The following is a 16187-nucleotide window of genomic DNA, read 5'->3' on the forward strand; positions in this document are numbered from 1 at the left end:
CTGATGTTGACCCAATGCGGGGATCCCACACACAGCGGCCAAGTGCCATAATTTGCAGAATGACGCTGCGTTGGCCAGGCCCACCTCTGTCTGTACAAGCTTCATCCGTGTCAACAGGGCCAATATAAATGGTAAAACAACGTGAACAGAGCCAACAAAAGCAACACATATTTCATAAAGTGCGAAATTGTGTGTGAAGATCGGGCCGTTTAGCTGCCTACAGGCATGCAGATTGTGATGGATACGCGGTGACAAATTTCATGCTACTTCAACAGCCGTCAGTCTAACCTGCAAGCGTGAGCTCAGGACCAGTCACTGATGAGCCATCTGTATGAAAATAGTAGCATGAAGCATTCCATGACGGCTTGTGGCCCATTACCACATTAGCCAGTAGCGGCCACACTGCCTAGGCCATTAGGCCCAATTGACAATGCCAAATCAATGCACCTCTATTTGCAGCTGCTGCACAACAAAGGCTGACAAGCTGCCTCGTAAATGAAAGCGAGTGCATGGGATGGCAACAAAGTTGTTCAGGGCCTGCATCTTTGCGACACACCGCACGGCAGCTTCTCGTTTCCAACAACATCGGTCTCTTTTGTGTAGCTTCGAGTGAACCATCACAAGACTAGCTCACACAGTGGGCGTGAAGATGTCATGACCCGCCTGCATGCATTTGCGCAGACGGCAGATAAATGAAGGAAAAGGTGGGAAGTTAATAAAGAAATATATATTTTCCTGACTGTCATAAACTAGAACTGAGCTGTAGTATATGCTGACATAATAATTTGGTGTTCCCTTTGACAAGAGTAGACCTACTTTATATCTTAATGTATATGTACCTAGATTACTGATAGCTTAATTTGCTACATTCATGTTATACAATGCTAGGAGACTCCTAAGCATGTGCAGCACTATATTTTCACGCCCAAAATTTGTAAGCATTAAATTTCGTGAAAAATTTTCTGGTATTCAAGATTTGATTCAATATTTTCCTATCTTGATTCAATTCAATATTCGATTCAAATCTACTTTTCGGTATTTACACACCCATAGTTCAAAGAAGACTTCAGTTGCCACATACTAATGAAAATAATGAAGTGTCTGCAGTAATGGCTTGATGGCTCAATAGCTATTTGCTGCTCAGCACGAGGTCACGAGTTGAGTACCTAGCTGCCACGGCTGGGAATTGGAAGAAATGAAAAATTCTTGCATTTTGCCTGGGGCAAAATGCATGAATGCTCATGTACATAGATATATGTGCTTGATAAGGAATTTTAAATGGTCAAAATTTATCCGGAGCCGTCCACTCTGGTGTCCCTCATAAGTCACTGTGCAGTTTTGGCTCATGAAACCCCATAACTTAATCTAACTTTAGTCTACTTTTTCGTTATAATGTAGGAGTATCCTTTTGGTATGGAAAGAAAAAAAAAAGGAAATATTTGCAAATAAGGATTCTGAATTTTTTTATTAGCACATACTCTTCATATATCTCCATAAACCACATCATGCAAATTTCTCTGCAAAAGTGCATAGCTGAAGTGGAATTGCATACAAAAGCATTCATGCTTGGCTTAACTCACTCCACTTTTACATACAAGTTTCTGAACACAGCTCCTTGAATTCAATAAATATCTCCTTTTTCCAACATCTCCAGTTCTAATTCAAATCCAAAGCAGTATATTTTTAGCTGTTCCATATTAAGAACTCGCTTTGTAAGCAACAGACCATAGTTTACGGTGGCGTAGAAGTTATATTATTATGATTACAGTTGAACCCGACTATATTGAACCTGTTTACATCGAATTATTCTTTATATTGAACAGTTTCTGAGCACAGTATAGTTACAATAAGTATATATAGCAAAAGCTACGCTTACATCAAACAAAAATAGCAGCGACTCTCGATATATCGAACGTCAAGCGGCGGAAAAGTGCCCCCAAAAGTTGGCTTTCTCTCACAGTGGTGTGGAAACTCGGCAGTGCGGCTCCATCAAACCGCTCTTCCTACCAACGTTGTTCCCTACCGTGACTGCACTGCGTCAAGCGAGCCAACACTCCCCTGCCAAAAATGATCCTGGTCCGCCCCAGCACCTGCTCAGACAGCGAATCAGAGGCTCTTGTGCCCTCGTCATGCAAGATGGCGCAAGTGCGAGTTGTCTCGCTGCTTTTCGGGCTCGTTGTGTTTGCGCCTTGGGGGCCTTCTCCCGCACTGTTGCCATGATGAAGCGGCAGAATTCACCTTTTGCCGTGAAGCTCGAAATCATTAATCGGGTCGAACGCGGTGAGAAGTCGGATGCCCCGCAGTGTGCAAGATTCCGAGGAGCACTCTCAGCACGATCTTGAAAGAATAAGGGGAAGATTAGGGCTAATGCGGACAAACTCATGGCTCAGTGCCCGTGGCGCCCGACGCGTATGCACGGCCGTGTACAAGTCGTTCATCCGAAATTGCTTCAGCCATGCCGGCTTTCACGTGCCCGGTGATGACTGCAAATTCAGATGAGTGCAACGAAGCCACTGCTGGTGTTGCTGAAGTTTGGACCGAGCTGTCAGAATTTCCGGAAGCCATTGATGAAGCGATGGTCGACGAGTTTGTGATTGCAGATGATGGTGTCGCGACCACGGGAGAGCCAAAAAACGAAGACTACATTGCCGACATTGTACCGAGCACAAGTGAAAGTAGGCACAATGAGCAAATTAACGACGGTCTCTTGCTCACGTCCTCTGAGGTGATTGGTGCACTCGCAGTAGTCCGGTGCTTCTGCACGAATGTGGAAGGTTGCGGCCTCAGCTGCTCTGACTCCTTAGACAATGTCGAGAAGTGCGTGCATCAGAGGCAGCAAAACTGCCTAAGCAGAAGAAAATACAGGATTATTTCATGCGAAACTAAGCTCAGTCATCGGTAAAGTGATTTTATAAATGGTATGTGCTTTTATGACATCCAATTCTTTAGCAGGCGTATATCAAATTATGCTCTATAACGAACTGATAGGGTTTTTTTTACGAGGTCAATATAGCCGTGTTCGACTGCAGATTGATTAGATCGGTAGGGCTGGCAGAAACAAAAAAGCCAGTTGTTCAGGTGCTGCCTGTGAGTTTTCTTGCCCTTTGTAGTTGGAAATTTTACAGCTAGTCTGTAGCTGCAGATAAGCAATGAACATCTTTTGGATTGCATACACAAAAGGAAATACCTTGACGAGCCGGACTTGTAGTCCCTATAATTGAATAAAAGTGTATTGACAGGCTAGGCTTGTCATCCATATAGGAGGAATTTAAATAACTGTGCACTAATCCGGAGCTTTCTAATATAGTATAGCTGAATGTGTGTCTTTCGAGCTATGTCTGTTCTTTTTTTTAGGTTGTTCCAAGCCTGTGCGCCAGGATACTTAAGTTCAGGTTGAAGGCTCTTGGGAAAAGGTACACTGTAGCTGTAACATAAGGTTATGTTCGGGGTGAGTGTGCACGCATGCACAGTGGTTGGAGTACTGTGCCAACCCCACCAAACTGTATATTTTCATTAAAGCTGCTACATTCTGCAACAAATTTGAGCTTCGGCACCCACATAAGGTATCCTTGGTGCATAGACACACAAAGAGAATGAATTAAGTTGCTTCTAAAGTATTATGAGTATTCTTGATTGGGAGTTGAACATTTTTATAGTGTATAGGAGAAAAAAGTGGGGCTTATATATTTTATTATTCACCCAGACTATTTGAATAAAGCAGGGTATACAATCTTCATTGCTCACTTCTACCTCCTCATAGCTGCCTACAAATCGATCAGAAGCAAGCTATGCACATTAGTCAAGGATTCAACAGAAACTTGTCTGGTCAGGTAACATGATGGTAAAGAAGTTGTGGTCACTGAGCAAGTAAAGGTGACCTGGTCATTGAGTTTCCTGAGGCTCTGAGTTGTGTCTTCTCAAGATAAAATTTTCAAATTGCTTACATGCTGTCTAGCAAACCAAGAAACCAGCTAGTGAATCTGAAAGACTGCCTTCACAGCAAGGATTATCCCCGCATGGTGTACTAGGTACTGTGTACCGACTGCAGCTACAATTACATAGGTGAAAGTGGCAAATTCACAAAAAGAATCGAGGAGCATCAAAGGGACGTCTCGAAGAACAAGAAAACATCAAATGCCATTGCTGAGCACATCAATAATCACTTTCACCTCATTGATCGGCATAACGCTGCCACCGTAGCCAGGGAAAAGAATTCAATGACCAGGCTTCTAATGGAATGTTTATTTATTCAAATGATGGCTGACACTATCAACAGGACAGATGGAAACCTACCTGCTATTCACTACATCATATCTTGGCATAAAAAATGCCATTTGGCATTGCCAAGCGGCATTCTTCTAGTCCGCTTTAGTGCAACCAAGAAATTCATACAGGCTCTAAAAAGACTGTTTTTCACCTTAGCTTTTTCAGTGAGTGCAACTTCATCACTAATTTACTATTCAGGTAGCATGTGCGTGCTTTGCAGGTTATCGTTGAGCTAATTAAATGCCCCGTTTACCAGCTTCATCTATCGGGGATTTCCAGTATTAAAAAAATTCTCAAAGTAACAGGTAGTTTCTGGGAAACCTCTGAAGCCATGTATTTCTGACATATATAGCACTCTGATGTATTGGTGATTTTAATAAATAATCTAATATTGGTAGGAGTAGGTGTAGTAAATTGAGATGGCTAACGTCACCAAAACTTAAAAAGCACACAGCTGTAACTAATACATGTCTTCAAGCATTTTCACTCACTGTATATGGGGGTAAAATGGGTTTGGATTTTCCTTTAGTGCTAGAAGGAAATTTAGCTTAAAAGAGGCTTCTTTGTCATTGTGGTGGCTTGTAAAATGGAAAAATAAAATTTTAAAGGCAAAGCTGAAATGGAAGAGGAAATTAAGTCATTGTAGCTATTCTGTTATTGACAAATATACAAAATAAAATAAAAAAAGTTCATATAAAGGTCAGAAATGTAACCATTTAAAAACAATAAATCTTATTTGTTATAAGCTCTGGGGTGTGCGAATATTTGAAATTTCGAATATTTTTCGTATAGTGTTTGCTATTCGATTCGATTCGCACCGAGCTTTTACTATTCGAAGTGTTCGAAGTTCTGAAAAATAAATTATAACAGTTTAATTTGCTAAAAATAAATCCCAGTGCTTCTAAATGACATGCACGAACTCAATTCACCTTGTGGAAGAATTTTGATACCCTTCTAAGCCAGTAACAGCGTTCGCAACCACTAGCAAAAGCAGAAAAGTGCTTGCATGATGTGACTCTGCACCGAAAGGAAGACCCATGTCGCTGGTGGCAGGAGCAAGGTACAAGAACTTATCCTTTGCTGGCTCATCTTGCAAGGCAATACCTGGCCATATCAGCCACAAATATGTCTAGCGAGCGCCTGTTCTCTGTGTTCGGTGCAGTTGTTACTAGCAGGAGAGCATGTCTACTTCCAGGACATGTTGAGCAGCTCGCTTTCCTCCATGACAACATTCAGTGATTCAATTTGTAGCCAACAGCTGTATTGGACTGTTCTTTTTTTCTAGGAACAACTACATCGGAGTACACTACAGGTTTTCCTGCTCAGTTTAATCCAGACGCCATTGAAAATAATCCAGGTGCCAGCCAATTTAATCTAAGCACCAGCATTTTTAATCCAAGTGCCAATAATTTAATCCAGACGCCACCACATTTAATCCCAGCGCCATCCAAATTAATCCGCATGCCAACTCATTTAATCCTTGTGCCAGCCATTTTAATCCAAATGCCACACATTTTAATCCCAGTGCCAGTCAATTTAATCCTGTTGGAAATTCATTGAGAACAAATAATTCTTGCAGAAGAGGTCGTAACAGGCGTCACGAATGCCGTCTATTCATTCATGTGATCACCATATTGGCGTCAGCACTATAGGAGCAAAGTTTCCACGCTACCGGTGTCGTCATGGCTGCTTCAAAAACACTTCTGTGTGTTATACCGCTCGCTCATTTCCTCCTTTTCGAGTCGCATTTCCGAGTGACAAGAGTGACTCACATAAGTGAGTCAGAATCGTGACGGATATTACGCGGCTTGAGTTGCGATCATGACAAGTGATTTCCTTCCCTATCGTCTTGCATATCGGTCGACATCGTTCGCAAGGGTAAAAACTTCCTCACCATTACTCAGGCACTTGACATAATCACTAAGCAATTCAATATAGCTCACTAAGCTTGTATCTTGCATACACTCTTATGCTTCCAACATGCATATTGAATGAAATGGTTCTGCGAATGTAACAGCTTATTCTTGAGTGACATGATTAGGTCGCTAGTGACCTACTCGACGTCACCGCCGTCACACATCTCCTAACCTGCCTACTAACATATCAAGGAAAATCACTTTCAAAGCTTAAAACCTCCCTATCATTGACTCAAGTGACGTGATCACTAATGAATCTCGTGACGTCACCACGCTTCTCACGCATGCACTATCCTAAACTGCCGGCATGCATATCAAACGAAGTGGCTTATAAAGGGTAATAACCGGCTCACTATCTCACAGCCAATGAGGTGATCACTAGTGACTCACATGATGTCATCATGGTTCTCACCCAACCATGCACTTCATTCATTCTACCAACCATTCAGCATTCTACCTCCGCTGCTGGCATGAGTGTTGTGCACATGCACACTAGCATTCCTGCTGATCAGCTGTGAGCATACGCTGGTCTGAGCAAAATAGACAGTAAACGTCAAGCTAAAATTGTCTAATACTTCATTGAGCACTGACTAATGACAATGATTTTCCATCAGTCTCATCTCATCCACCATCAACGCGCACTACCTGTAATGCTTCTGGCAGTGCTCCGCATCACGTCGGCGTTGTGCGACACCTGATAGCTGCCAGGGTGCTGCTTCTGCTGTGCCACAGTAGTCGCCTGATGTGCTGTGTAGTGCCAACGTGTCGCTCGTGCATATCCTTTGAACACCGTCTAAGGAGATCGTGCGCAATGCTAAACCTAGCTGTCACTGACACTGCTTTGCGCTTTAGGTGAAACTGCAACTTTATTATTTTTTAAATTCGGAGTGCTCTGTTTTACTTTGATTATCTACCTTTAATTATTTTTTATTCTCCTATTTCCCTTAACAAGTTGTACTTTCATTCGATCAGGGCATGCCTACCTTGCGTCTGTTTGCTTATTGAATTGCATTCCCATGTGCTATGTTCATTTTGTTGTCCTCATCATGCCCCCTAAGTAATGCTTATAAAGGATGTTTAGGGTATGTGAAGTTAAAGCTCGTAACTACCCTGCCTTTGGTGCAGGCTGATCCTGAGCAAGAAGGAGCGCAAGCTGCAAAAGGGCTCTGGCTTCCACCTGGACCTCCTGCTCATCTGCTACATGGAGCTGGGTTGTGCCATCATCGGTGCTCCTTGGATGTGTGCAGCCACAGTGCGCTCTGTGTCACACCTTGCCTCACTCACTGTCATGAGCCGCACTCATGCACCTGGCGAGTCGCCACACATTATTGGTGTCAAGGAGCAGCGTGTTACCAACCTTATTGTGGCACTCCTTGTTGGTGGGTGCTGCTTCAGTGCAGTTTGTTTCTCTTGTTACTTGCTAATAATTCCAGCTTCATGGTAGCACTAAATCATAAAATGCCACTGTAGTTTCTTTTTTCAGCTTTAACTGCATACCTGAGTGTTTCATCTTTATGCTGAAAATCGTGCAGGTTTTTTATTCTGTTGGTTTACTCATGATTTTACACAGGATTATTGTGAATCTTATGCTTGTTTCCACTTTAATTGCCTTGAATGTTTCATAACATTGAGCGCTTATCAAAAAACTCTTAAAGGGGCCCTAAGCAGCTCATAGCATGAATATTTGTTTTATACCTGAAGACCTGCAGGTTCCAGATCACCTTTTATTGAACGTTCTTTGGGAAGAATTTTAGGGGTACAAGTAATATGTGCAGAGTTTTGGCATGTTGAAGCGCTTCACCCAATAACATGTTCACCGTCACATTCTCTTCACGATGATACATGCTAGGCTTGTGAGAATATTCGATATTTTTGAATAGTTGAACGAATAATGCGCTATTCAATATTCGCTTCGATTCGAATTTTGTTATTTGGAAATTTCCAAGTATTTGGCTCGAACGAATAGCCACACGCAGCAGGAAGAAAGTGTTTTGGGAAGTTTTGGTTTTGGATTCAGGAATACTTTTCCCAGTCCAACCCAATCCAAACCAAGCCCGGAAAACAGAACTATACTCGGAACAAAGGCGTACAAAAACTCATCTCGTCAGCCTGGTGGTGTGGTCAATTGCGTTTAGTGGGCGACTCTGTCTCTGCCGCGGCGGCATTTAATCAATCCCAGCCGCCTTGGACCACTTCAGAGAGCACATGGGGGACTTGCATGCAGCCAGCAATCCGATTTTGAACTTTTTTGTAAAGATTCCACCGGGAACCGAAGCTTGATGTCTTAAATGCAAGGCAGTCCTGAAGACCCCGACAAGTACGACAACAACCCTAGCAACACATTTAAGGAGACACCCGGACTTGCACAATACTACCAAAAGAAGCGGGATGCACGCGAAAGGCCATCCAAGCTCAAGGGGGCAAGCAAAGCAAGTCATCAACAGACATCCATAACCGACAGTTTCAAGCCGAAAATGAAAGCGTCAGCCTCAAAAACTCAACAGATGACAAAAATGATACCTCACTTCGTAGCTCGTGGTATGCACCCCTACAACATTGTCGAAGAACCGGGTTTCCTCGACATGAAGTTCACTATGCCAGATTATGCCGTGCCGTCTCGGACAACGGTCTCGAGAGCCATTATTCCAGACCTCTATACATCAAGCAAAGAGAAGGTGCAAAAGAAGCTCAGGGACATTTTTGCAAGCGGAGTGGAGTTGCTTTCAATCACAACTGATGGTTGGACATCGTGGGCAAATGACAGCTGTGTTTGTGTAAGTTGTCACGTCATGGACAGTGACTTCGTGCAACATGTGCATGCATTGGCTTGCACGGAGATGACAGACTCTCACACTGCAGAAAACCTGGAGCTATTTATCACAGGTGTCATCAAGGAGTGGGAACTTCCAGCCCACAGTACTGTGCCAATCTTCGTCGTTACAGATAATGGAAGGAACTTCTGCAGTAGTGCGGTCGTCCTGGAGTGGTGTGCAGTGTTTCGGACACACCCTTCAGTTGTGTGTCAGTGATGCCAAAAGAGAAGTGTCAGGGTTTTTGCAGCCCTGTGCTAAGGCCAGAGCGATCGTGGCTAGATATAAACGGAGTGCCAAGGCCCGAGGACGGCTTCAGAAAATTTAGAGAAACATGCAGCGGGACCCTCTCGAGGTTATACAAGACGTCCCGAAGCGATGGAACAGTGAGCATGCCATGATGGCCAGGCTCGTGAAGCTCTATACGATCATCACTGTAGAACTTTCAGAATCTGACGCAGTTCCAAACGTGAACGCAGGTGAGTGGAAGCTTATGAATGCAGCAGTGCAAGTCTTGAAGCCACTTGACCATGCCACAACTGAACTGTCTGGGGACAGATATCCCATGCTGTCGCAAGTCATTCCCCGGTTGCAGTGTAACGAGGTGGTTCTAGCTGAACATGTTTCCAAAGGTGGTGAGGCAGCATTGCTTGCCTCAAGCCTTTTGCGTAGCATCAAGACGAGGTTCCCTGATATCAAGATGTCACACCTTCCTTCATTGGCAATGTTGGTCGATCCTAGATACAAAGATGTCTGTTATGCTGAAAGACCCGCAAAACAATGGGCATTCACTCTACTCACAACGGCAGCAGAAGAGACTGTGCCAGTTGATCAACGTGGTACAGCAACAAGTGAGAACAGCACCTGCTCTGCAGACCCATCAGGGGACTCTGTGTAGAGTGCTTTTACACACTTCAGTTCGCGTGCACATCATCAGTCAGGCCATACAATCTCAGATGAGGTTGCTGGGTACTTGAAGGCCCCCCTTCTTTCCCAGTCTGAAGACCCCCTTGTGTGGTGGAAAAGCAAGGGCAGTCACTTTTACCCAACCCTGGTTGCAGCTGCCCGTAGGTACCTTTCGATACCATCCACCCAGACAAGAAGTGAAAGGCTTTTTTCGACTGCAGGAGCCATTGTAAGCTGCAGAAGGGAGCACCTCAAACCCCAGCATGTGGAACAGCTAGTGTTTTTGTACGAAAATTTGTTGATTTTCGTAAATAATTAAGTTGTTTACTTTCCTTGAATAAATCCCAGACCATAGCCCTCTGCCATTTTTTTTCTTTACTTGCTACTATTTGAAGTATTAGCTTCGAAATTATTCGAGACGAATTACTATTCGCTTCGAACCAAAAAAGCAGTATTCGCACAAGCCTAATACATGCCCTTACACGACATAGCTGCCAATTACTGAATTAGAGTGCTTAGCCCATGTGAGCACCTGTTCTAGCATGCAGTTAGAATATTTATTAGCTTCCGATTGCAATGAATTCACATGATAGACACTGTGCCATCTTGCTTTCCACAAGCACTTTTGCAGAATAAGTGACCATGGGACACATGGAGGGCAGGAAAGTAAGTCGTAGCTGGGGTGGATGGTGTGAATGAAGTCGAACCACCAAATGCCATGATGAAAAACCTTGAGGGAGCGTCTGCTGTACTGTGCCGAGGACAGGGAATGCAGACCTCCACCATACGTTACATAGAGGCATAGGAACGACTATATGCATGTGTATCTACAAGTGCATATACGTGTAGCACTGCCCAGAACAAACAGTCCACGTAAAGTTACATCGATGTCGTCAAACATGATAGACCCACTCTTGGTCAATGGGAATAACTATTTCGTAGCAATACGAGCATGCCTGCTCAAGATGCAGAAACACCTCCTTGATAAAGTGTGGAAGTAGTGCCGCAAGTGCTCACTGGTTACATTATTTTTTTCACTAAGAATGAAAGCAAGCGCTATTGTCTACTATTCAGACAGTGTAACTTGTGTCAGCCCGAAAATGGAAACTGCTTGTGTGTGTTCGTTTTGCTTTGCTACATTTAATGTTACTTGCTAAAAAGTTTTAAGAGATACTGTATTTATTCGAATCTAGGCCGATAGTTTTTTTAAAATAATCACATTCCAAACTCTAGGGCCGGCTTAGATTCGAGGATTTTAAAAAACACCAGTTTTTCATTGAAACTGCTAAATATGGTGCATAGCTAGCGCCATCTAGAAAAGTCAGTATCGCAGCCGCTACTAGCTGTGCCAGTAGCCTACCGTACACAAGCGAGGTCGCAATTTTGACCTGTGTCGTGTCGGCTGTATCGGTGTGCGGCGTAGTGTTATCGCGATGGCACCAAGCAGAAAATGCCATTACAGTGCCGCTAAAGTTGTGATAGCCGCAAAGGCATCGTCGAAACTTCAAGCCGGGCGGGACTTCGACGTCAACGAGAAAAATGTCCGTCGTTGGAGGGGACAACGACAGCAGCTTTTTGCTTGCGTCGCAACGAGGATGGCATTTAGTGGACTAAAGAAAGGCCGTCACCATGAAGTGGAGACAGTTTTGGCCGACTTTGTTTGGACGCAGAGAGCAGCTGCCCTTCCATTGACAACAGAAGTGCTCCAAGCGAAAGCTAGGGAACTTTAGAGGGAGCGAGGCCTAATGCCAAGGATTTCAAAGCCAGCCAGGGCTGGCTTCAGATATTCATGAAGCGCTTCGGCTTCAGCCTCCGACGTCGCACTTCAATCACCCAGAAGCTGCCAAGCGATTTCAAAGAAAAGCTGATAGCTTTTCAGCGCTACAGGCTGCGAAAGAGAAGCGGCAGGCTACAACCTTGGGCAAATCGGCAACGCCGAGTAGACGGCTGTGTATTTTGATATTCCAGTGGCATACACCATGAATGAAAAGGGTGCCAAGGAGGTGAAGGTGCGCTCTGTGGGCTACGAAAAACAGCGCGCAACTGTGATGCTGTGCTGCACAGCTTATGGACATAAACTTCCTCCTTATATGATATTTAAAAGGAGGACACTGCCTGCTCGAGAAACTTTCCCAAGAAATGTCATTGTGCGGGCAAATGAGAACGCGTGGATGACGGGTGCGATGGTGGAAGAGTGGGTTAAGATTGTGTGGCGACGGCATCCAGGAGCCCTTTTGACAAAGAACTCGCTCCTTGTCATCGACTCTTGCCGTGGACACTTGACCGACAACGTGAAAGCTGCGCTCGCCCAAGCGAACACGGACCTCGCTGTCATACTGGGCGGCATGACGGGCCAGTTGCAACCACTTGATGTCTGCATCAACAAACCTTTCAAGGATCATCTGCGGAAATATTACACGGACTGGTTGACTGACGATGACCACATGCTAACGGCAACGGGCCGCATCAAACGTGCATCGCTATCGCAGCTGGTGGGCTGGGTAGCTGCAACATGGGACGACATCCCAGGTACTTCAATCGTGCGCCCCTTTAAGAAGTGCAGCATACCTAATGTGCTTGACGGTACCGAAGATAGTGTACTGTTTGAAGTTTACAGTGACAAGGAACACGGCGATGAGTCTAGCAGCGATGACGATGTTGAATGAGCTCTGCACGTTCAGATTCAATAAATGCTGTTTGCATTTTGTAAACGCTGTCCTCGCTTTTTTTGTTCGGCCTACATTCGAGGTACTATATATATTTCTTTTTGTTTGCTTCGGACTTTAGGGGGTCGGCCTAGATTAGAGTAAATATGGTACATTAGGTTTACATTTATTCACCTGATACACTGCAATGATTGACTAATTGCCCTGAAAAAATTGATTGTCACTGAAATAAAATTGATGTCGCATCAAGTGTTCCAAGCAGAATGGGGCCATTAATGAAGAAAGTGCAGGCTTTTTCTTTTTAATGTGATTAGCACTTTTTCGGAACTTCATGCAGATTGCAGTAAGCTTGTCTGTCTGTTCGTTTGTGCCTAACCTCATCCTGCCAACTTGGCTCGCTGGGTAGTCTATGGTCTAATGGGTTAGGCATTGTCCTGCTGTGCTGAGGGAACTGTGTTCAAAACTTACCACTGGACCAACTTGGGTCACTGTTTATGTGCCAAGGATATGTGGCCCTCTTCAATGAACCTCCTTTACGCTACCTTGGAACACAAGCAATGCGTGGACTTAATGGTGGGGTTCCTAGATAGCATATTGTGCCTCGAGGATAGCGCAAGAGGAGCCTGGCTGCAGTACACTCCTCATACATGACGCGGTTCGGTGGTGGCAATCGGTGTGGTGCTACATTGCTTCAGTGTTAATCACAGTAACCTTGACAGTCATCCTGAGAGCGTTTCTGCCAGGTCTTTTTTTCTTTTCTCTCTTTCTTAATTGGCTCTTTGCAGTGCAAAAGGATGCAGTATTCGACACAAATCATTACAACCATGCACTCTACATGCTGTGCTTGTTGAACCAAAACTCATCTTGTTTAATTCCGTAAATGTTTTATTAGTTTGAGCAAAAGTGGCCTCCCTTATTCTGCTTCTTTTTTTTTTTTGGTCTTATTTGCAAACTTCACTTCATTGAAAAGTCTTCTGAACCTTTTTCATATTTGCTTCATGTTTTAAGCATAAAGACTAAATTTTACCTCTTCTCTATGCAATATATTGACACGTGTACATGCTTATCTTTTATCAGGTGACCGCATTTCAGTCTCGCAAATGCTATCACTCAGCGCAGGGCACGCCAGCATGTATTGGAAGTTTCTGGAATGTTATCGATGGTTCCATCTGCTGTCTGTGGTTACTGAACCTTGTGATCTGATTTGCGTGTATGCACAACGTGAATTGCATAGTACCTTCTGGAAGACACGCAGCAGGCACCAGCGATTTCTCTGGAACCTTCTGTGACTCATGCATAAAAAAGCCAACGCGCTTGACCCGCTGATCAGATTTTCGCCGATCGCCGACTGTGTTCGCCGCTATCGTTGTTCTTCAAGTGTAGCCCGATTTTGAGGGCACAGGTTCACCCAACAAAACGCTAGTTTCATCATTCACAGTATTGCTGCTTTCTTCACCGTCACTACTATGCGACAATATGTGCACTTGTCATTGCTACAAACGGTACAATTAGAAACGAGAAAAAATGCTCCCCTCGAAGAACAAAACTCTAGTGCATCGCTTTCACGGTCAGAGTTGAGCAGTAGCTTTCTTTTGCATGTGCAACTCGCATGCAAGTTGTCAGTGGCAGACACCACTGTTCTAAGTATGCCAAAAGGTGCAAAAAAGCATGTGATTCCAAAAATGTAGTCTTTTATTGCTGACAAAGCACTGTAGAAACAAAGAACTGCAATAAGCACGCCCTGGCTGAGCTCAGCTTATGCATGAGCTTACGTCAAAGCATTTTTGTCGCTGCACCTCACAAGTAATGCATTTAAGAAATTTATTTTATATGTAAGACTCAAATTTTTTGCTTCAAAAGCCATCAAACTGGTTCCTTGTGAAGGGAAATGGCTGATTGCCCAGATGACTGATATTTTATCATGGCACTCCGTTGTTTCACTGTGCAATTGCAGTAATTTAGCACTGTACTTGCTATGCGTTCAAACCAGACAGAAATTCAGAGGCAGAGGAGGCTTGAAATAATTAAAAACAGTTGAACAAGGAATGTCACTGGAGCTACATTCCTTGTTCAGCCACTCTTGGGTAACTACTTAGTGTGATAGGAACATACCGTGTGTCCCAGCTACAATTAGCCATTCTGGTCAATGAAAAAAAAAAAAATGATTTAGAAAGCAAGGTGCACTATACAATTATAAAACCTACAGGGTTCAGTTGCCAGAGGTCAGACGACTGAACACCATAGGTCTTAAAATCATATCCTGCACCTTCTTTTTTAAAATAATTTTTCCTTTGTGAACAGCTTGGCCAACCTTAGCTTGGGCACCCTATATAAGAACATCTAGTACTTACCAACTTATGCTTAAAATGATGTACCAAAGAAGTGCAGCCCTAGAGATTTTGTTGTTTGGTTTTATGCAACCAAATATGTGCAGTCTTATCATGCTTCCAGCTTGTGTTAATGTAATTTAATCTGTAGTGTTATCTTAGTTGCTATTGCATTCTGCCACTTTATGCAAGGTCACAAATTTAATTCTTCGCTGCAGTGGTCACATTCTTGTAGGGAGTAAATGCAAAAAAATGCCTATGTACCGAGATGTTGGAGAATATTAAAAAATGCCAGGTGATCAGAGTTAACTGAACCCCTTCAGTACAGGCATCCTTCACAGCTGGCAATCCACCTTTGGGACACAAAATTCCACTGACTATTAGCTACTGCAAATTCATTACTACTTCTAATGTGGCTATGACATTTGTGTATATGTGCTTTATGGAGAGTTTAATAAGAAGCCATTTTTACGTTCTCTTTTGTTTTTCCATTCCAGGGTTGTCAGTCTTCATGAGCCCTTTGTTGCGAGAAGTTCCTGTTGCTGTGCTATTTGGAGTTTTTCTCTACATGGGGATCACTTCTATGATTGGAATACAACTATTTGAGCGAATTATTCTTTTCTTTAAGCCAACAAAGCACTTCCCAGGTGTGCCTTATGCACAAAAGGTACACCATCGCCTTACTATTAGTGTCTGAACAAATATTTATGTTGCTTTTTTTTCCGCTTGCTAGGTGAAAGCTACAAAGATGCACCTTTACACTCTTCTGCAAGTGGTCTGCCTTATTGTACTTTGGGCAGTCAAGTCATCTTCACTGGCCTTGGCTTTCCCTTTTGTGCTGCTGCTTATGATTCCATTGCGGCTTCAGCTCAAGTACATTTTCACTGAAAAGGAACTGCAATGTGTGAGATGTCTTTTTTATACGCCTTCATTGTCTTAATCACTGGGAATTGCATTGCTATTGGTTAAAGGGTGCCTTCATTTCTGTATTGACACAAACTATAGTGGAGTAATAAAATTGGGCAGATAATTTGATTTAGTTCCATTCAGATGGAAAAAAATCAGATGGAAACAGTGACGATTCTAAAACAAAACACTGTAGTGTATTTGAACTGCTGAGGACAATTGCTGCATTCTTCTTTGTTTTGCAGTTTTTAGCCAACTGAGTGAATTGTTGAACCATCTGGAGTCTTCAAAATGTTCAAGTGATAAATCAAGCTAGCTTATTTTGTGGAACCAATTAGCAGTTCATTACATTAATACAGCAAGCACTAGCAATAAGTTCATAAGAGCAAG

At 43.5% G+C, this 16187-nt stretch overlaps 1 protein-coding gene across 10 annotated transcripts in view; it reads left to right on the top strand.

The window, feature by feature from the left end:
• Window positions 1-16187, top strand: part of Ae2 (anion exchange protein Ae2) — a 335868-nt gene that overhangs the window by 316257 nt on the left and 3424 nt on the right. For all 10 annotated transcript variants that reach the window (XM_075676765.1, XM_075676766.1, XM_075676770.1 and 7 more), the window contains 3 exons: window positions 7308-7561; window positions 15389-15558; window positions 15625-15795. In XM_075676765.1, the coding sequence (XP_075532880.1) occupies window positions 7308-7561; window positions 15389-15558; window positions 15625-15795 (595 nt within the window). The remainder of the gene's footprint in view (window positions 1-7307; window positions 7562-15388; window positions 15559-15624; window positions 15796-16187) is intronic.

The sequence above is a fragment of the Dermacentor variabilis genome, unplaced genomic scaffold (genome assembly GCF_050947875.1).
Source record: "Dermacentor variabilis isolate Ectoservices unplaced genomic scaffold, ASM5094787v1 scaffold_12, whole genome shotgun sequence".
Taxonomy (NCBI): Eukaryota; Metazoa; Arthropoda; class Arachnida; order Ixodida; family Ixodidae; genus Dermacentor; species Dermacentor variabilis.